The sequence below is a fragment of the Gracilinanus agilis genome, chromosome 5 (assembly GCF_016433145.1).
Source record: "Gracilinanus agilis isolate LMUSP501 chromosome 5, AgileGrace, whole genome shotgun sequence".
NCBI classification, from domain to species: Eukaryota; Metazoa; Chordata; class Mammalia; order Didelphimorphia; family Didelphidae; genus Gracilinanus; species Gracilinanus agilis.
Genome location: NC_058134.1, coordinates 37,267,141 through 37,289,089, shown reverse-complemented (window position 1 = coordinate 37,289,089; position 21,949 = coordinate 37,267,141). Strand labels below are relative to the sequence as shown.

The 21,949-nt window shown below is 35.8% G+C and overlaps 1 protein-coding gene across 1 annotated transcript in view; it reads right to left on the bottom strand.

The window, feature by feature from the left end:
* The window catches only part of TBC1D5 (TBC1 domain family member 5), a 650,187-nt gene that overhangs the window by 263,601 nt on the left and 364,637 nt on the right, over positions 1-21,949 (bottom strand). Inside the window, exon 5 of the mRNA XM_044678890.1 lies at positions 6,228-6,294. Within this exon, the coding sequence (XP_044534825.1) occupies positions 6,228-6,294 (67 nt within the window). The remainder of the gene's footprint in view (positions 1-6,227; positions 6,295-21,949) is intronic.

The window sequence follows — 21,949 nt, the reverse complement described above, 5'->3', positions numbered from 1 at the left end:
AAGGAAGGAAGGAAGGAAGGAAGGAAGGAAGGAAGGAAGGAAGGAAAGGAGGAAGGTAGGAAGGAAGGAAGGAAAGGAGGAAGGTAGGAAGGAAGGGAGGAAAGGAGGAAGGTAGGAAGGAAGGAAGGAAGGAAGGAAAGGAGGAAGGAAGGAAGGAAGGAAGAAGCAAAACTAAATTATTGAAAACATTCTAGGTATCTCTTGAGGAAATCCAAAAAATCAAAAAGAGAAAATCACTGAGCAATATCCAATTCATTGCTAATAACTTAAGGGTGCAACAATTTAATTAGTTATCACTTATAACAGACTGAAAGTTATTCAACAATTTTAAGAGATCACTATGAAGTAGTTTTTCAATGAATGAAGTCTGTCAGGGTCATGTTGGAAGAACTGAAGACTTTCACTAACCCAAATAATTTCTTCCAAAATAATTTTTTCTAAAGAGAGTTAATTATCTTGGCCATAAAAAAGAGACAAAGATTTCTTTGTTTTAAGAAATTAAAGCATATGTTTAAAAACATTTATTTGTTAGAGAAATATAAGATGTGGAAGAAAAAAATTTAAGTAAAGAATTCAGATAGCTTTAAAATCATTGTGAGACAAATTCTCTGATATATTCATCCTCCTGGTACAGGATCTATTGATTCAAGTCTTCTTACAGGAGTACTTACAGAAGGAGCACACTGATAGCTTTGTGTTTCTAACGATTTTCCTTAAAATAAGCCACCAATGTTGCCTTACTGAATTGTCAGATCTCTCAGTATACTAGCAATGAAACTGAATTTGCCAATCAATAATGTGTATTAATTTGAATGATAGAACAGGCATCTCATTGGTAAAGTGGTCTCCACTGTTGTCAACAGCTGGCAAGGAATGATGCTCTTAGCAACATAGGTAAAACAGTTGCCTTTATAATATGCCATGTATAATTTTATTAGCAGAATTCCTTATATAAACCAGAAATCAAACCTAAGTGAAATCTACACATTTATTAAGAAATATTCCACTCTAATTCAGACAGATCCTTACAAAGCCAAAACAAAGTCTAAAAAATAAGCCATGTTTTCTCTTGTCTAATCAATGCCAAGTAACTTGTCTCATTACTATTTTCCCTTTGGTTTGTCTACTAGACCAAGTGCATTCCAATTTTCATAATATATAAAACATAACCTAAATACTGCCAACAAATGGGCCCAAAATAAAGACCTAAGTTCTTTATGTTGACTACTATGATAATGTTGTGGAAAACTCATTTTGCAAAATAAGGCAGCCTTGCCACATTTGGTTTATTCAAAGCCTACATAGACTTTCTGGCACATATGACTTTGGGAAAGGGTTATAATTAGTTCACTAAATATATTTAGAAAAATAGAATGCAAAATGTAAAGTTTAAAAAAATGCTCACCTTCATTTTATTTCATAGGTCACTGTTATACCATCTAATAAGATAATTAAAAACATGCAAGCAGCTGGTACTGCGGCTAAACAGATTAATGTAATAGTCTGTAGTTATATGTGCTGGCAAGGGGCTTGCCTCTTTGGCGAGGAGAAGGTCAGCTGCCCTTGGGAAAGGAGAAAGACAGACAATATTCTCTCTTCCTCGTGGCACTGCACTGCAGTCAGTAAGGCTGAAGTCCAATATCCATTGTAAACTGCTGTAGCAGGAAACCATTTCCACCCTCACACCTAGTAAGGTGTTCAGCTACACCATATAGAGAAAATTCAAGAGTATTTAAAAAAGAAAAGACGTCCCTCCTGGTCTTATGAAAAAACTAGAAGTATTTTGGAAAAGTAGATATTGAATGACTTTTGGATTTCCTAAGGTTTTTTTTTCTTTCTTTTTAAATATATAACAAATAATCTGCAACAGTTAGGAGAACTAAGATGAGATTTGTCACCAGCTCCAATAATCTGTCCTATTTATTCACATTTCCCTTATAAATCAAGCCTTACCTTTTATGAGAATAGTCTATTTGATCTTCATGGTTTAAAACAACTGCATTCAAATGAAGTAACTTAACCTATAATGGCACTTGGGGTAGAACATAGCAATCTAAAAACCATGGGTAATATTAATGGAATGAGCCAACATTAATGAATAATTAGATCTCTAAAAAGCAATCATTGAAACATTAACCTTATTTGAAGTCTAAAACTACACCTAAAAACAAGACTGGACCAAACCCAAACACTTTCTTAGGTTTGTACATGTAATGTTTAGTTATTAAGAGTACTTACACCATGAATTTATTTTGCTAGGTGGTAAAAATAAACAGAACAGAGTGGTTAGAGTCAGGAAGGCCTGAGCTCAAATCAAGCCTCAAACACTTACCAGCTGTGTGACCCTGGGCAAGTCATTTTACCTATGTCTCAGTTTTCTCATCTGTAAAATGAGGATAATAAAAGCCCCTACCTCCCAGGGCTGTTATGGGGATCAAATAAGATAATAAATGTAAAACACTCAGCACACAGTGCCTGGCACAAAGAAGGAACTTTATATTAGAAGCTACTTGTCTTTTTTTCTTTTCCATTCAGAAGTAGTTTCTATTTGTAAAATGGGAAGGATTCTTGTTTCTGACAAATTAATAATGTATCATTATTAGCATTGAAAGCAAGTGCTATTAAAAAGGCACGAGCCATGTCTTCTGTAATAATTGTACCATAGATGACAAAGAAACACTAATATGAATCGATTTATAGATCAAAGGTGATATGGCACAGTGAAGAGAAGGCCAGCCTAACAGAAGGATTCTACCACATCTGAGAGGGTTGACAGTATTTAACATTGAAGCCTAATACAACTATCTGCGATTGTGAATCTTCATTGGCAAAGAGGGTTTCTTCATTTGGGGATCTGTGTATTCTTGAAACACAAGTATGGAAAAATGAAAATACGAGGGAATGAATGAATAAAACAACCAACAGATACAAACACAAACCAATAAGCACGAGAACAATCAGCACTGAAAACATGCAAAATCTGAAGTATATTTTGTGAAGTGGTAAGCAGAGTAAACCATGGAATTTGCATGGTTTGAAAGTATGAGGATGGCTTGACATAACCATATATTGGACTCTTTTCCAATTAGCTAAAGCAAATTCCAAGAAGAAGATGGGATTTCAGTCCTTATCTGAGTATCAGCAAAGAAGATAGGAAGCAATTAGAGAATGTGAACCTTCTGAACATTATTTCAAAGTATTATCAATATAATATTTTGAAATTATTTTAGATAATATGAACAAATTATTACCAATTAGTTTAAGTATATTTGAAGAGAATCATTATAGGGTAATAGCAAAACTTCTATTGTCAATACAGTGTAGTTTTGCATCAATATATCCATTAACTTTCACTGGAAAATGAAACCTAAAGCTGTGCTTCTACAAATTCTTCCACATTTAACCCAAGTGTCAAATTTACAACTAAGCTCATTATATTAGAGAAGCTATTGCCTACTGAGCAGAAAATATTCATTTCACACCTTAAATACTATAATACTATTTAATAACAGGGCTGGTCTGCCAACTATTAAAAGCCTGTTTCTATATACTGAACTACCTTAGCTTTTTATCTTGCCTTTTTAAATTACCATGATAAATTAATGTTCTAACGCTAAAACAATGACAGGCATTGATTAAAAATATATTAGTTAACAACTTTAGTATTATTGTGCAAAGTTATATTGGAACCTTCATTTTCAAAATACAATTATCATTCAGTAATACTTGAAGCTGAAATACTTTAATCTTCAAACTATACTAGGACAAAAGAAACTGCAACTTAATACTCTGCTTTCATATTATCACATTTCTCTTGAGTGGGTGCTTTGTAATACGTCTCTTATTTACTATAATTAGCAAAACTACCAATATAGTAAAATATAATTTGTCAACGAAATTTATAACAACTATGTGGGATTTTCCCCTCCAACTCCCCACTATAGTTTAAACATGAGCTTCATTCCCTTTTGTTTTAGTTACTATTGATTTTATAGATGTAATACTACTACTAATAAGAATATCCATTTTTATATCACTTTGTGGTTTTTTTGTATGTAACAGAACAACCATGTCATATGGGCATGGTCTGTATTATTATTTCAAATTCACAGATTGGGAAACAAAGGCATATTAATGTTGTTGCTTGTCAAAAGTCATATAGTTAATTAGTGACAGATTCTAGACTATTACTGACTTTTTAAAGGTATCTTTACATCACAGTTTACTCCAAATACGGAGTGCTCAAACGTTAACATCATCTACTTTGGTGAGACACCAGTGCAGTCCTTAAAGACACAAAGTGCGCCAAGCTCTCTAAGAAGGGCTGCTTTCGCTGAGTTCATGAAATAAATCTAACGGATGTTCTCTATCCGGTGTAGCCCCATCGTGAGAATGTCACTTTGTCATTTCAACAGACTTCCAAATATGAAGGTGCTACAAAGTCCACATCTCATTTGAATATATTAAAGGTGATATATGTCAGGGAACAATAATATTGATCTTAATCCAAGGGCTTCCACAAAGACTCCATTAATCTTCGAAACGCATTAATGGTTGTTAGTTATTCTTCAAAAGCAGCATTACAAGGAGATTATACAACCAAAAAAGCACAAGCTAACTGCCTTTAAGTAGTGTTCATCAGGACAAAATATGCTATATGTGATCACTGAACAACTGTTTGTATTACAAATCACAGGCACACGTATGAACTGCAATTTACATTATTAATGGAAAAAGATTGAAAGCTTTCACTTTAACTTAATTTTTTTTTTAAACACTTGTGGTAAGGGTGGGCAATGGGGGTCAAGTGACTTGCCCAGGGTCACACAGCTGGGAAGTATCTGAGGCCAGATTTGAACCTAGGACCTCCTCTCTCTAGGCCTAACTCTCAATCTGAGCTACCCAGCTGCCCCCTTTAACTTAATTTCTGAAAGTCTTGGGAACCCTCTTTTATTTCTTTGATTCAAATACTGAACACCTACTATATTTGACAGACATGGGGATGCTGGGGGCAAGGGGTGGATACACGGAAGTGTAAGCTACAGTAGCCTGCCTAATAGAAGTTTACAACACGTAGGGAAGTCAAGTTCGTAATTACAAAACAAAGACGCTGATGATCACTACTGTATCTCCACCTTTAGGATAAAATACAGCTTCCTCTCTTTGGCAATTATAACCTTCATAATTCTGCCCCAAAATACCTTATAGGGTTATTACACATTATTCTTTTACACAACTTTTGTGATCCATTCAAACTGGGGTACTTGCACATTCAGGCTCACATCTCCCATTTATATGCCTTTGCATAGTGTATCTTACTTAGAATCCATTTTTCCTTCACCTCTCCATCTCAGAATTCTTAACTTTCTGCAAAAAAATAAACTTTGTATCTGCATCCTATCCTGGTGTCCCTGATGGCTACTGAGTCATTTTCAAAATTTCTTTGCATTTACTTCATATGCACTTTGTGTGACAGAAAAAAATGGAAATTCCTTGAGGGCAGGGATTGTTTTTTATTTCTTTGTATTCCCTTCATCTAACCTAGTGCTTAGTACTAGGTACTTAATAAATATTTGCTGATTAAATAGCTTAAAATAAACATGCTAAATTTCTAAAATCTGTGATCATATTCTATAACTTGCATAGTGAATTTTGCTGCCATTAAAAATAAGCCATGAGAATCAATCTCCCATAAAGATGAAGGGCCAAAAACTAAATACAATTTTCTATGTACTGCCATTCAAAAAATCTCAATATTTATATTTCCCACAAAACATGAGCCAGTATTTAATTCTTTTTGTCTGTTTTTTTAATTGTCTGATAAAAGAGATTCTTATTATCTCCCTTATAGTTCTCTTTCAAAACATAAACACACTCAAACATTTACTCAACCAAAATTCAAACTGGGAGGAAAACACTAACAAAAGTTTAAATGGGTATGTGTTTTATTCACTACTCTATCATTTTGCCACAAAGCAAAATATAATGTTACCTTATTTCCTGATAAGCCCCTAAAGGAAATATTGGTAAATAGCTTTTAATACTTTCATGAATTCTTTTTGAGCTTTCTTTAAATTCTCTTGGGATTAGTGGACTAATAGTGTAAAATCTTGAGTCTGTTCACTGGCAGCAAACATTATCAAATATAAACAGGAAGCTTTAGCATTGCTACAAATTTATAAAATGAATAAGTTATGGAGGAGCTTGATGATCGATATAGTTCCTACCTGTAGGAAATAAAAGTACCATCAGAATCTGTGGTAGGATTTATTCTTCCATTTTCATTGGATTCACCTAGAAAAGAACAAATTACAAAATACTCAGAAATAAAACAAGAAAAAGCAAAAGCAAAATACATAGAATACACACACACATACACACATATACTATGATATTGGAAAATTTGGGGATCCTTGAGCTGATATTGAGATTCATGATATAAACTTCCTGTGGACATTTAGGGGACTTGAAAACTACACTTTCCATGTTTCAACAGGCTTCCTGTCTTACATGGTGATGTGAGCCAACATAAACAGAAGTTTAAATAGGGAGAACTTGATTGGTACTCTCTTTGCTAGGAAGCAGCCAAGGGGAAGGTATGGTGGAATTTTGAATTAGATCTTAGCAGGCACGTGGTTCTTTTTATTTATCAATATGGCTGTTAATAAAATTCTATTATCTTTAAATATATCCATCTATATCAATTTTATTTATAACAATACACACACGCATACACACATATACATGTCAGATTATATAAGCTGCTATGTAAATTACTAACACGCTCAAATGAGATAAATGTCTATCAGTAGAAGAGGCAATAAGAGTAATTTCCAACACAATGGCTAGGTAGCTACTTACACATCATCTGTGTGCCCTGAACTTTCCAATCTATCATGTATAAACTCTTTAAATAAATTTGACATTGTTGTCATGTTGAACTCAACTTTTTTAGACTTCTTTAACTCCTTGCCATTTGCCTTTCCATGTTGGAGAAACCTCTGTCCTGAGTCTCACTATCTTACCCACTCATGGGTATCCTACTCAACCCTTACCCATCATTTCATGAGTGGCTTCAGTCATTCTCACTTTATTCCTGGCTCAATTCATTCTCTGGATTTCTCTACATCCAGGCTGGTGGATGTCAACCTATCCAAGTAGACTTTCTACTACTCTACCCCTTGGTTTTCAGCTCCTCTTGATATGTTGTGTTCCCCATTAGAATATAAAATCCTTAGGGGGCAGACTGTTTTATTTGCTTGTATTTATATCCCCAGAACTTTATTAACACTCTGTCTGGCACATTGTAATACTTAGTAAGTGCTTATTCAATGTGTCTCTCCTCTCCTGCTAGGCAATTCGTTGCCTAAATGTAGTATTTATCCATCATTCATATATTGAAAAAACAGGTCAGCAAGCTTTTTGTTTATTATAAACTCAATGACGGTCTTCATCTACTAGGTTTTTCTGTAGATAGTTAGAACAAACATTTGTGAATGCTCATTGGATTCAATTAGGAGGGCTGAAGTCTTTTGGGATTTCACATCATCAGTACAACTCTGTCTTCAAAATAGAATTATCTGAAGGAAATCACCATCAATTCACTCAATCAATAAATCTACAAGCATTTCATGAATATGTGCCAAGCACTATGTACATAGCATTGTATTGTTTTAAGGTTTTAAAATTAATTTTAAAAATCTTTTTCACCAAGAAGCTTGCATTCTATGTGGAAAGATAACAGAGGTAGAAGCATATGAAAAATAAATACAGAAAATACAAATAAGTACAAAGTAGTGAAATACTAGATATTTTGGGAGGGAAGACAGTTAAAAGGTTCAAAAAGGGTTTCACATAGGAGCACTGGAGCTAATCTAGGAAGAAGCATAAGATACTGAGTTGGCCAAAAGAATACAATTCATTTCCAAGCATGTGAGACAGAGTGCAAAGACACAGAAACAAAAGATGGTAAGTTATGGAGGAGGAACCAAAGGAAGGTCAGCCTGGCTGGATCACAGAATGTAAGAGGGGGAGCAATGTCCACAAAGCTTGAAAAAAAGAGGCATGAGCCAAATTTGGAGGGATTTCCAAAGTTAAGGAAGAGTTCATTTTTTAATCTAGAAGCAACAAGAGGCCATTTATACTTACTGTACAGAGGAATGACATGGAAAAAACTTGTACTAAAAGAAAATTCTTTTTGTAGTAATATGGAAGATAGACTGGATGAGAAAAGACTTGAAATAGGGACAATAGAAGGACTTTGTAATAATCCCAGGCAAGGGGTGAAGAGGGCCTACATATGGGTGAAAGGAGAGAAGGGGTTATATGCAGAAGATATCATGGGGATCAAAATGGAAAAATCTGACAACCAATTGGACACATGGGGTAAGATAGGGAGGGATCAATTTGAAAAACAAGATTAAGAATGATGATGCTGTGAGAGAAATAGGGAAAAGTAGGAGAGGGCTAAGTCTGGCAGAAAAGCTAATGAATTTAGTTTTGAACACATTAAGTTTAATATACCTTTATGAGATCAATTTTGATATAGCCAACAGGCATTCCAATTAAGCTCTACTTTAGAAACACTCCAGAAAAATATTTTTTCTCCCATCATTTTCCTTTAGTTTTGTTTTATTGATTTCTTTTTTATGTTATACTACTGTCTTTGTCTGATAAATTCCTACTCTCATAGAACCCTTCCTTAAAATTAAGAAAAATATTAAAGCAAAACTGACTGATAGTACAACTAAATCTGACAGCTTATGTGAAAGACTTGAAAACATTTCCAAGGAATAGAAAATGACAGAACTAGATTCTTCACTTCTTTAATTACTTTTTGTGAAGTCATAGAAAGTTAAATGCAGTTAAGATAGTTGTGATGCCAGAGACTTCTGTACCAGCAGCAATACAATGACCCAGGACAATTCTGAGGGATTTATGGAAAAGACACTACCCACATTCAGAGGAAGAACTGCAGGAGAAGAAACACAGAAGAAAAACAACTGCTTGAACGCATGAGTTGATGCGGACACGATTTCGGATGTAAAACGACCACTCCAGTGCAACTATCAATAATATGAAAATAGGTCTTGATTGATGACACATGAAGAAACTAGTGGAAATGCTCGTAGGCTACGGGTGGATGGGTAGGTTGGGTTGGGACTGGAGGGGAGAATAAGAACATGTAAAGATGGGATTTGTGAAAGGCAGATGGGACAAAGGGAGCCAGAGAAGGAGTGGTTGACAGTTGGGACAAGAGAGGATTCTGGGGGATTTTCCAGAGGAAGGAGGAGGGGAGAGGAACTTCTGGGAGGACTGTGAGGAAAAAGGAGGTGGACATCCCAGCTCAGACCCAGTCCTGAGGACTTCCTGAGGATCTTTCTTTGGACACTGAAACCTGGATTCCCTGGTCAGCCATTCCATCGCTTCTCAACCATCAAGACTTCAATAATCGAGTGAGCTAAGTTTTTGGGACTTCATTTTGGAAGCAATTTCTTAGTCTCCTTATCCCATTACCCAACCTTGCTGAGAGACCCCCTTTCAGTCAAAACTTCAATTATAGATATGGATAGAAATAGAATAACAGAAATAGAATCATAAGGAGAAGTGGCGGGAGAAGAAGCTTAGGAGTGGGAGCCATTAAGGTTTCCACCTAAGTGTCAGACTCCATAGAAATAGAGAAGAGGGTACCCCAAATACCTCTACCCTTCACCCCTTTCCCCAATCCCTGAATTGTGAAGAATAAAAGTTCATTTTCATTAATTCATTAGTCAGATAGCTTTCCAGAGTGCCTGAGAGACGAGGGGGAGGGGAGCCACAGCTTGGTCTAGCTGCCTCCATCTTGGAGGCAGACCACCCACTGTGAAGTTGACTGACCTTAGGGGAGGCTTGTGTGAACCCCGCCCTCATTCAGAATCGGATTGGGGTACCACATACCTCATCTTATAGGGAAGCCCCACCCCCAACTCCTGTGGGGAGGCACGACCATCCAGGTCACCCAATTTTGGGGTGGCGCCCTCTTGAAGTCTCATCAGTGCATATTTGGCCCTGAGGGGAGAGCTAGAAGAGTCTCACACCTCATAGACTCTCTATCTCTCCTCTATCATAACATAGGTACTGCTCTCATTATTATTACAGTTTGGGCAGTGGTTCTCATTATTGTTATAAACATGAATTGTATAACCATGGAAAAGTTTTCTAAAAATCAAAAATTAAAAAAAAAAGATAGTTGTGATGCAAACTGAAATATGATTCAATTTTTTTAAAGACATTTTTTGAGACATACATTTTATACCATTGGGAAAAGTTACATTTCCTTATCTATCCTCTAGGGCCAAGTTGGATCACAGGAATGAATCTAAGTACAGCTGCATAATGATATTTTTCATTTATTTGAATAATTCCATACCTTGCTTTCCTGACTTTATTTCCCTTATCTAGCACTGGTTGATAAAAGTCTTCTCATTACTGTGAATTGTTCATGTTTATTTTTCATTTATGGCCTTCTTAACATCACGAGAAGCATTTAAGTATTTCTTTAAGTTTGGCAAAACACTTAATAAATATTATATCATTTTATCCTTACAACAACCCCAAATGATAGGTACTATTATTTTTCTCTTTTTATACGTGAGATAACTGAGGCAGATAGAATTACATGACTGGTTCAATCATATAGTAAGAGCCTGAGGCTAGATTTGAACTCAAGTCTTTATGACTGTATGTCCAACATTCTTCACACTGCTCAATCGAGGTGCCCTTAGGTGGTAGGTGTCACAATTTTTTTAGCATTCCCCAAAGGGATATGGTCCTCCTTTGATTCCATTTTAATCAAACAAGTAAGCTTTACTGATGTGTATCTGTTTTTTAATATCACCATAGCTTCAGTAATATCTATCGCCCCTTCTAGGAGGGGGGGGGGGAAGAAACACTCAACATAAAACTCTTCAATCCTTCAAATCAGCTTGAAAAGAAAAACACATCTGAGGAGTGAGGTGGGAGTGTTTTCTCATGTCTTATCCAGCCACCCTTGTTCCTCCCAATTTTTGACCTTCACTTAGGCTGTGTGAAAGTGTTTTTCCATTAACAATGTTATATTCACTGTGTATACCGTTTATTTGGCTGTGCTGACTTTACTCTGCAACAGTTCATGTAGCTCTTTCCATACTTCTCTGTATTCATCACACATATCATTTCTTATTGTGCAGTAATATTCCATTACATTCATTTACCAGTTTTTTTCAGCTATTCTCCAAATCAAAGATCAACTACAAGAAGTGTGGCTCTTGACTATTTTGACTTACTGGTCTCCTTGGGAGTATGAATATCAAGGAAGCTCTGGGTCAAAGGACACAGATATTTTAATCAAGCTATTTATATAATTACAAATTGCTTTCCAAAATACTTGTATTGGTTCACAGCTCTATCAACAATTCACTAGTGCAACTAAATTGCTACAACCCTTCCAATGTTGATCATTCCCAACTTTTGTCATATTAGATAATTATTACCTAATAAAATGAAAACTCATGTTTGTTTTGATTAGGACTCCTTTTATTAGTAATGATGTGAAGCATTAATTAATGTGGTTATAAATAGTTAACAATTCTACAGCTGAGAAGTCTGTTCTTTTCCTTTGACCACTTATCTTTTGGGGAATGGATTTTGGTCTATGCTGTATCTGTTGTTTATATATCTTGGCTACAAAATCCTTATTAGAGATTATAGTGATTTACTGTTTTAAAAAAGGGACTTGTATGATTATTAAAATTTAATTTGGTATGTTATTCTTCTTTTTTACTTCCCTGCTCTATATGACCATGAGTAAGAGAGCCGTTTTATAGAACTGGCATTTCTCTCACCTGACTTGATTTTCATGACTATAAATAAGCTTCTTCAAAAAATTTTGATGATTGCCTTAATTTTCTCTTCATAAGAGGTGAGGTCTCCCTTTTCATCTTTGATACTGTTAATTTGGTTTTCTTCTTCCCTTTTTTTAAATTAGATTTGCCAGTACTATATCTATTTTATCTGTTCTTTTTTGAAAATACCAGCTTCTGGTCTTATTTATTAATTCAATAGTTCTTTACTTTCAATTTTATTAATTTCTCCTTTGATTCTTAGTACTTATAATTTAGTTTTCATCTGGGGATTTTTAATTGCTTTCTAGTTTTTTAAGTTGCATGCCCAATTCATTAACCTCTGTACTCTCTAATCTGTTGATATACACGTACTCAATGATATAAAATTTCCCCTTAGAACTGCTTTGGCTGCATCCCATAGGTTTCAGTAAGAAGTCTCATCATTGTCATCGTCTTCAATAAATATAGCAATCTAGGTGATATGGATGAATATTTACAAAAATATAAATTGCCTAGATTAACAGCAGAAGAAATAGAATACTTAAATAATCCAATATCAGAAAAAGAAATTGAACAAGCCATCAAAGAACTCCCCAAGAAAAAATCACCAGGGCCTGATGGATTCACAAGTGAATTCTATCAAATATTCAAAGAACAACTAATCCCAATACTATAAAAATTATTTGACATAATAAGCAAAGGAGTCCTACCAAATTCCTTTTATAACACTAATATGGTACTGATTCCAAAGCCAGGCAGACCAAAAACAGAGAAAGAAAACTATAAATCAATCTCCCTAATAAATATAGATGCAAAAATTTTAAATAGAAAACTAGCAAAAAGACTCCAGTAAGTAATCAAGAGGATTATCCATCATGATCAGGTCGAATTTATACCAGGAATGCAAGGATGGTTCAACATTAGGAAAGCCATCCACATAATTAACCATATCAAGAAGCTAACAAAAAAAAATCATGATTATCTCAAAAGATGCTGAAAAAGCCTTTGACACAAAATACAATATCCTTTCCTATCAAAAACATTAGTGGGGGCAGCTGGGTAGCTCAGAGGACTGAGAGCCAGGCCTAGAGACAGAAGGTCCTGGGTTCAAATCTGACCTCAGATACTTTCCAGCTATGTGACCCTGGGCAAGTCACTTAACCCCCATTGCCTAGCCCTTACCACTCTTCTGCTTTAGAGCCAATACATAGTATTGACTCCAAGACAGAAGGTAAGGGTATAAAAAAAAGAAAACACTAGAAAGTATAGGAATAGAAGGACCTTTCCTAAAAATAATAAACAGTATATATATAAAACTATCAACAAGCATCATATGCAATGGAGATAAATTAGAAACCTTCCCAATAAGATCAGATGTGAAACAAGGATGCCCATTATCACCTCTATTATTTAACATTGTACTAGAAACACTAGCAGTAGCAATTAGAGAAGAAAAAGAAATTGAAGGTATTAAAATAGGCAATGAGGAGACTAAGCTATCACTCTTTGCAAATGATATGATGGTCTACTTAAAAAAATCCTAGAGAATCAACTAAAAATATAGTAGAAATAATCAAAAACTTTAGCAAAGTGGTAGTACAAAATAAATGCTTAACATAAATCAGCAGCATTTCTATATATTTCCAATACATTTCAGCAGCAAGAGTTAGAAAGAGAAACACCATTTAAAATCATCCTAGACAATATAAAATACTTAGGAATCTATCTACCAAAACAAACACAGGAATTATACCAACACAACTACAAAACAGTTTCCAAACAATTAAAACTAGATCTAAACAATTGGAAAAACATTAATTGCTCATGGGTAGAACAAACTAACATAATAAAAATGACCATTCTACCCAAATTAATTTACTTATTTAGTGCCATACCTATTCAACTACCAAAAAACTTTTTTACTGAATTAGAAAAAACTATAATCAATTTCATTTGGAATAACAAAAGATCAAGAATATCAAGGGAAATAATGAAAAAAAATGTGAAGGAAGGTATCTTAGCAGTACCGGATCTTAAACTGTACTATAAAGCAGTGGTCATCAAAACAATAAACAATATGGTACTGGCGAAGAGATAGAAGGGAGGACCAGTGGAATAGACTTGGGGTAAATGACGTCAGCAAGACAGTCTATGATAAACCCAAAGATTGCAGCTTTTGGGACAAAAATCCACTATTTGACAAAAAACTGCTGGGAAAATTGAAAAACAATATGGTAAAGACTGAGTCTGGATCAACATCTCACACCCTATACCCAGATAAATTAAGAATGGGTGAAGGACTTGAATAGAAAGAAGGAAACTGTAAGTAAATTAAATGAACACAGAATAGTATACTTGTCAGATTTCTGGGAAAGGAAAGATTTTAAAACCAAACAAAGAGTTAGAAAAAAATTACAAAATGTAAAATAAATAATTTTGATTACATTAAATTAAAAAGGTTTTGTACAAACAAAAACAATGCACCCAAAATCAGAAGGGAAACAACAAACTGAGAAAAAATCTTTATATCAAAAAACTCTGACAGAGGTCTAATTACTCAAATATACAAGGAGCTAAATCAATTGTCTAAAAAAAATATCAAGCCATTCCCCAACTGATAAATGGGCAAGGGACATGAATAGGCAATTTTCAGATAAAGAAATCAAAACTATCAATAAGCACATGAGAAAGGGTTCTAAATCTCTAATAATTAGAGAAATGCAAATCAAAACAATTCTGAGGTATCACCTCACACCTAGCAGATTGGCTAAAATGATAGTCGGTGAGAGCAATGAATGTTGGAGGGGATGTGGCAAAATTGGGATATTAATGCATTGCTGGTGGGGTTGTGAACTGATCCAACCATTCTGGATGGCAATTTGGAACTATGCCCAAAAAGTGCTAAAAGACTGCCTGTCCTTTGATCCAGCCATACCATTGCTGGGTTTGTATCCCAAAGAGATCATAAGGAAAAAGACATGTACAAAAATATTTATAGCCTCGCTCTTTGTGGTGGCAAAAAAACTGGAAAACAAGGGTATGCCCTTCAATTGGGGAATGGCTGAACAAATTGTGGTATATGCAGGTGATGGAATACTATTGTGCTCAAAGGAATAATAAACTGGAGGAATTCCATGTGAACTGGAAAGACCTCCAGGAATTGATGCAGAGCGAAAGGAACAGAGCCAGAAGAACAATGTACACAGAGATGGATACACTGTGGTAAAATCGAATGTAATGGACTTCTGTACTAGCAGCAGTGCTATATATAGATTTTGATCAATGACACATGAAGAAACCAGTGAAAATGGGCGTTGGCTATGGGGGAGGGAGTAACAACATGAATCGTGTAACCATAGAAAATTTTTTTTTCTAAAAAATAAAAAAAAAGAAAAAAGGATGAAAATTTGAGAGGTCTTTGCCATTTTTTGTTTGCTATCATTCCAGCTTAGCCTTGACATGTTCTTAATTTTAAAATGACTTGGAGTTATTTTTTTCCTTGTTTTTAAACCCTTACCTTCTGTCTTAGAATCAATATTGTGTATTGGTTTCAAGGACAGTATAGTGGTAAGGGCTAGGCAACAGGCATTAAGTGACTTGTCCAGGGTCACAAATCTAGCAGGTATCTGAAGCCAGTTTTGAACCAAGAACTCTGGTCTCTAAGCCTGGCTCTCAATCCACTAAGCCACTCAGCTGACCCCAGCTGGACTATTTTAAAGACAGTTTTCCTATAAACTTTTATCCCACTGCCTCTAAAAACTTTAAGAGAGTATATTACTTATAACTTTCCACTGTCAGCATCTGAAAAATTTATAAACAACTACATATCCTAAACCTGTGTAGCCCAGAGATAAAAGTTTTCTCAGTTTAGAAAAGATCATTTTCATAGATCACTTTAGGGTTTGCAAAGCACTTCACCTATGTCATTTAACATGATCCTAAGAACAAACCTGTATCATAAGTGTTATTATTATTATTCCCATTTTGTAGATAAAGAAATTTAGGCCAGGAATAGTTAAGCAACTTTCCAAGGGTCACAAAGCTACTAGTAAAGGAAGGATTTGAACTAAGGTCTTTTTGACTACAAGCTCAACATTCTATGCACTAGGTCATCAAGTTGCTTAAAAAAAAAAAAGTCCACAAAGTGTTTACTCAGTCCAGTGGTTTATAAGATCTTGTGAAGCAAACAATATTGATTTGTGTTCGTCTGTTCTTTTTTCCGTTTCTTTCTCTCTTTTTTTAGTGGGTAGGGGATATAAATAGGCAAATGCTACATAATGGATATTTGATTTTTGTGAGCACAGAGAACTTGAGGTGGGAATTCCCTTCAACAACATACAACTAAGTAAGTCCAAAGCACCTTCTTGAGGCTCCAGGGATTAAGTGATTTTCCCTGGAGCACAATGCTAATATTAGAGGGAAGGTTTAAACCTAGATCTCCTGGTCTCCAAGTCCAACTCTCTATTCTTTATGCCTTACTGTCCCACATAAGGTGAGTAGCTAGCTTGTTGAAATGATTTCTCAATTGGATGCCATGTCTACCTTTCATTTTAATTGTTTCTCATTATTTAGTAATTTCTTTTTTAAAAACATTGCTTGTATATAGCTATCTGATGTAGAAATGATTCCTCCATTAACAATTATTTTTTGTCAGACTAAGAAAACAGTCAATATCATTCATCTAACAATATTTAGTACTAGCCACATCCAGCATCAGTCAGTTCTATTCTTGAGAAAAGCATTATATAGATAGGCATGAATCTTCTGGATGGTCCATAAATCTTTAGTCTTCTTGCCTTTTTACTTTTGACCCATGCTTCCAAAAAATTGTTCAGTACTTCTTCCCCACCTTTGCATTGAAGTCATTGAGTATTTAAGTATATGTTGATTTAATTTGGAGTGTCATAAAATTCTTCTTTGAATTTCTCTACATCCTCATGCTCTGCACCATATGTTGGCACATAAGTTGCAATTATCTTCATGGTTGTCTCTTTACAAATCATGAACACTACAATGAAAAAAAAAAACACCAAAGCATCCTATGAATTGCTATTTATTTTTGCCAACTCCAAGTTTCTTATTTGTTTTTATAAAGATGTGTGCTATTCTTTCATTCAGTTGCAACTTCCTTTTCTGGATTAGAGCAAGAAAGTCCAAAATGATTTGAATTAGTAGTACCTCTAGTGCCATGTTATCTTAATGGTTAATGGAGTGGGAGCTCACATGTAAGAGCTACAATTAATAAATATTCATAGATGGTTTAAAAACTATGATTCCTAGCATCGTCTTCCCTAAATTTTTTTCATTATTGTCACCACTAAAAAGGAAGGGAATTTCATTCAAAGGAAATGAATTTTAATTTGTTTTTGGCTATAGGATGCTCATATTTATTAAGCCTCTACTGTGTCCCAGGCTCTGTTCTAAGTGCTAGAGATATAAAAGAGGCAAAAATCAAACATGAAAAAATAAGTTATAGGCAGGATAAATAGGAAATAATGAAAAGAGAGAAGGCACTAAAATTCAGAAGGGTTGAGAAAGGTTTCCTATAGAAAATGGGATTTTAATTGAGTCTTAAAATCTTAAAATCAGAGAAGCAAGTAGGTATAAATGAAGAGGGAGAGCATTTCAGGCATATGCCTAGGCTTTGCTGTCCAGAGCCTCAGATAGAGGGTGTCATAATCAGACTCTGGGAGCTGAGAGTCTCACCTTGATTGACAGGTGAAGACAGTTGGACATCGGAATGTTCCCGGAGGCCATTTGGACAGGAGGAAAGGCAGTTGGGCAGGGAGGGTATAAATACCCTGGCAGCCCCCTGTCAGGGACCCTTAGATCCCTTGGTTTTTGGTGACCTTTGGGCTTTGCTTTGGCTGAGCTTTGCCTAAACTCTTGCCTTCGACATATGATCTTGAACATTGATTGACCTGTGGGTTACACCGTGGATCCTCTGATTCTCTCTGAATCCCCTCGATATTTAGGCATCTGAACCATCTCTAGATATTTAGGTGTCCTGGGGCCCGAGGGTGGATCTGGGAAGTGGGTAGGAGAAGAAGAGGGTGGTAAGGGTGGTATTTCCTGAAGGCTGTAGGACTGACAAAACAACTAGCAGTAAGAAGCTGAGAGAAACCATCATCAATATTTGTATTATCCAAACCGTGTTACTTACTCTAGTTTGGCTGTGGCCAGGCTGAGCCAGAGGAGGTGAAGAACAAGCCCAGCATTACTGAACAGCCTACAGTCCTGAGGGATTATTGCCATAGATTTAGTGATAAGGTCACCTTTTCCCCAACCTGTTCCTGATCATTCCTTTCCCTTGTATACAACATAGATAAAAGTTATTAAGTACCTTCCTGGAGTAGTTATTCCATCACCACTCGGGGGAGGGAGCAAAGAAGTCAGATGAACATTATCCAAGGCTGATAGAGCCCAATACCAATAATCAATCAACCCCAGGTGGGACCTGAAAGGGTTACCTATCCACTGACCTTTAGGGATCCTGCCTGGCCACTGTTATAAAGAAGGGCAGTTATTATAACATCTAGCTGAGTGGCAGGACCCGGGTGTGTCTGCACCAGTCATCAGGGGAATCAAAACACAGCTTCCTCAGATTATATACAGATTAATAACAACTATAATAACTAGCCTTAGTAATATTAGTAGCAGTATAGTATCAAGATTACCTTCTTCTTTATTTTTATAACAAGGGTCAAGAGGCCACCATTACTAGATCAAACTGTGCATAGCAGTGAGTGGCTAAGAATACTGGAAATGAAAGCAGGGTGGGGCTAGGCTCAGATAGGCTTTGAAGGGCAAAGAAAGAATTTTATATTTGATCCTCAAAGTGACAGGGAGTCAATGAAGTTTAATGAGTAGTGGGATAGAGAGTGATATGATTGGACCTGGACTTTAACTTTGGTGGTTGAATGGAGGACGGATTGGAGTGGGGAGAGACTTGAGGCAGGAAGACCCACCAGTGGCTATTACAATACTCTAGGTTTGAGGAGATGAGGACCTACAGGAGGGTGGGGACAGTGTCAGAGGAAAGAAGGGGGAAAACTGAGAGATGCTGCAAAGATATCATTGTCAGGCTTTGGCAAGAGCTTGAATATGGTAAGTGAGAGAGTGAGGAGTCCAGGATAACACCTAGGTTGTGAGCCTGAAGGTCTGAGAAAGGCTAGTGTTACCATCCACCATAATAGGAAAGAATAGGAGAAGGGAAGGTTTAGGAAAAAGATAAAACACCAATGATTTCTGCCTTGGACATAATGAGTTTGAAATCTGCTGGACTTTTAGTTTAGTATGTTTGAAAGGCAGTTGGAGATCTAACACTAGAAGTTAGCAGAGAAAATACAGAGATTTGAGGATTGTCAGCATGGAAATGGCAATTTAACCTATGGGAATTGATGAAATCACCAACTACAGAAGGAGAAGTCCTATGGGAACACCTGTGCTTAGAGGGTATCATCTCTAGATGAAAATACAGCAAAGGAGACTGAGTAGAAGTAGTTGGAGAGATAGTAGGAGAATAAGGAGAGAGGGTATCCTGAAAATCTAGAGAAGAAAATATTGAAGGGAGAGTAATGAATAGTGTCAAAGGCTGCAGAGAGATCAAAGAAAATGAGGATTTGAGAAAAGAATATTGGATTTAACAACTTAAGATCATTGGTAACCTTGGAGGGAGTAATTTTGTGTTATGATAAGGTGGAAAGCCAGATTGTAAAGGGATAGGTAAGAAGAGAGCAGGGAAAAAGTAGAGGTACCTATTGTGTAGACAGTCTTTTTGAAGAATTTAACATTAGACTGTCTAATAAATTCATCACCAGGTGTCAGTCAGTCAATAAACATTTATTTAGCTCTCAAAATGTGCCAGGCACTCTGTTAAGTGCTTGGATCATCAAGACAAAAAATCTATCTCTTCTCAAAGAAGAAAAAAGGGAAAAGGACCTATTTGAATGAAATATTTATTGCAGTTTTTTGATAGCAAAGAATTGGAAATTAAGATGCCTATCAATTGGGGAATGGCTAAATAAGTTGTGATAATGGTTGTAATGGAATACTATTGTGCTATAAGATATGACAAATTAGATGCTTTCAGAAAAACTTTTATGAACTGCTACAAAGTGAAATGAGGAGGACCAGAAGATCCCTGTACAGAGGAACAGCAATATCTTTTGATGAACAACTGTGAATGTCCTTGTTATTTACAGCAATATCGCCATAATGAAAAATGCTTTCTGTTTCTAGAGAAAGAACTGATAAGAGTCTGGATCCACACCGAAGCTTACCAAAGCTTACTATATTTCACTTTCTTCTTCTTTTTTCCTTTTTTGTGTGTGATCTATCTTCCACAAAATGGCTAATATGGAAAAATGTTTTACATGATTGCATATGTAAAATCTATATCATATTGCTTACCATCTCTGGGGGAGGGGGGATTCAGGGGAAAAGGAGAGAGGTTAGAGAGAGTGTGGAAGGGATAGTGGGAAGGAGGGAGAAAATTTGAAACTGAAAAAATTTTTTAAAAGGATGTTAAAATTATTTTAGATGTAATTAGGAAAAATAAAATATTTTTTTAAATCTCTCATCTGATAATCTAATAAGGGAGACAACATGCATACACACAAATAAGACATGTAAAAGATAATGGGAGATTATCAAGAGAAGGAATGTACAAGTATTAAGAAAGAAAAATAAAGGCTTCATGCAGAATATAAGATTTTACTTGGGACTTGAAGGAAGAGAGGGAAAGCAGGAGATGGATGAAAAGGGAAAAATTCTAAACATGAGCAAAAGTTAGTAAAATGTAGTCAGAAGACGGATTATCTCATGCAAGGAACAGCAAAAAAAAATCAGTGTCACTGCATCTCAGAGTGAATGGGATAACACATAAAAAATTGGAAAAGGCAGGTGGGGGCCAATTTAGGAAGGTCTTTGAATGCCAGACAGAATCTATGATCCTAGAGATAATGGAACCACTGGAGTTGGATAAATAGAAGAAGGGGTGACCTGGTCAATCCGACATCTGAGTAGAGGATGGATTGGAGAGAAGCCAGGCTTTTGATGGGAAGACCCAATGGAAGACAATTTGGATAGTGCAGCAGTGAGGTAATGAGGGCCTGTCCCAGAGTGCTGGCAGTGTCAGAAGGGAGAAAGGTACATATGGCCGAGAAGTTATAAAGCTGGAATCAATGGGACTCAGAAACAGATTGGATATGGGGGGAAGGAAAGAGTAAGGAGATGAAGATGTTCACATTGCTAGTGATGAATTTCTCTGTACTGTGTAAGGCTGATATTTAGCAAAAAAAACAAAAACAAAAACAAACAACTCAGAGATTGCTTTACTGGGATTATATATGAAACATTGCCAACATGGAAGAACTTGATAAATCTTCCAGTGGCATAACTTCAAGAACCAGGGTAACTTCCACACTGGGATGAGGCATCAGAGTAGAAATCTGAAGAGGGGAGAGTGAAATTAAAACACTAACATAAATTTGTGAGACTTAACACATTACCTTAGTTCAAGTCCTTATTATCTCTTGCTTGTACTAAAGCAACAATCTTCCAATTGGATGGTTGGTTTCTAATCTCTGTTCTCTTCAAAACATCTTCTATATAGCTTCCAAAATAATTTTCTTAGAGTACAACCATGTCCTACCCTTTCTCAAAGAATTTCAATGACTCCCTATTGTCTCTAGAATAAAATGTACATTCCTCAGCTTAACAGTTAAAACTTGTCATTTGTATAACTTCAGACTTTCTCTAAACATATTTCACATTACCCTCCCTCTTCTATATTCCCTACACTGAAGCCAAATGGGTCTACTTTGCTGCTCTCTAAACTAAGCATTCTATTTTCTGCCTTTATATCTTTGCATACATAGTGCCCACCAAAAGCCTGGAATGCATTTCCTTCTCACTCCTGCCTCTTAGAATTCACAATATCATTCGAGGCTCAATTTTCAAAATATGTCTTACAGGTAGTTTGTCCAGATCATCATCTTGATCCTTCCCCCTTCTCAAATTATTAAGCTTACAATTACTTGTTTGTATGTTGTATCTTTTTAGGGGAATATTAACTTCCTTGAGGG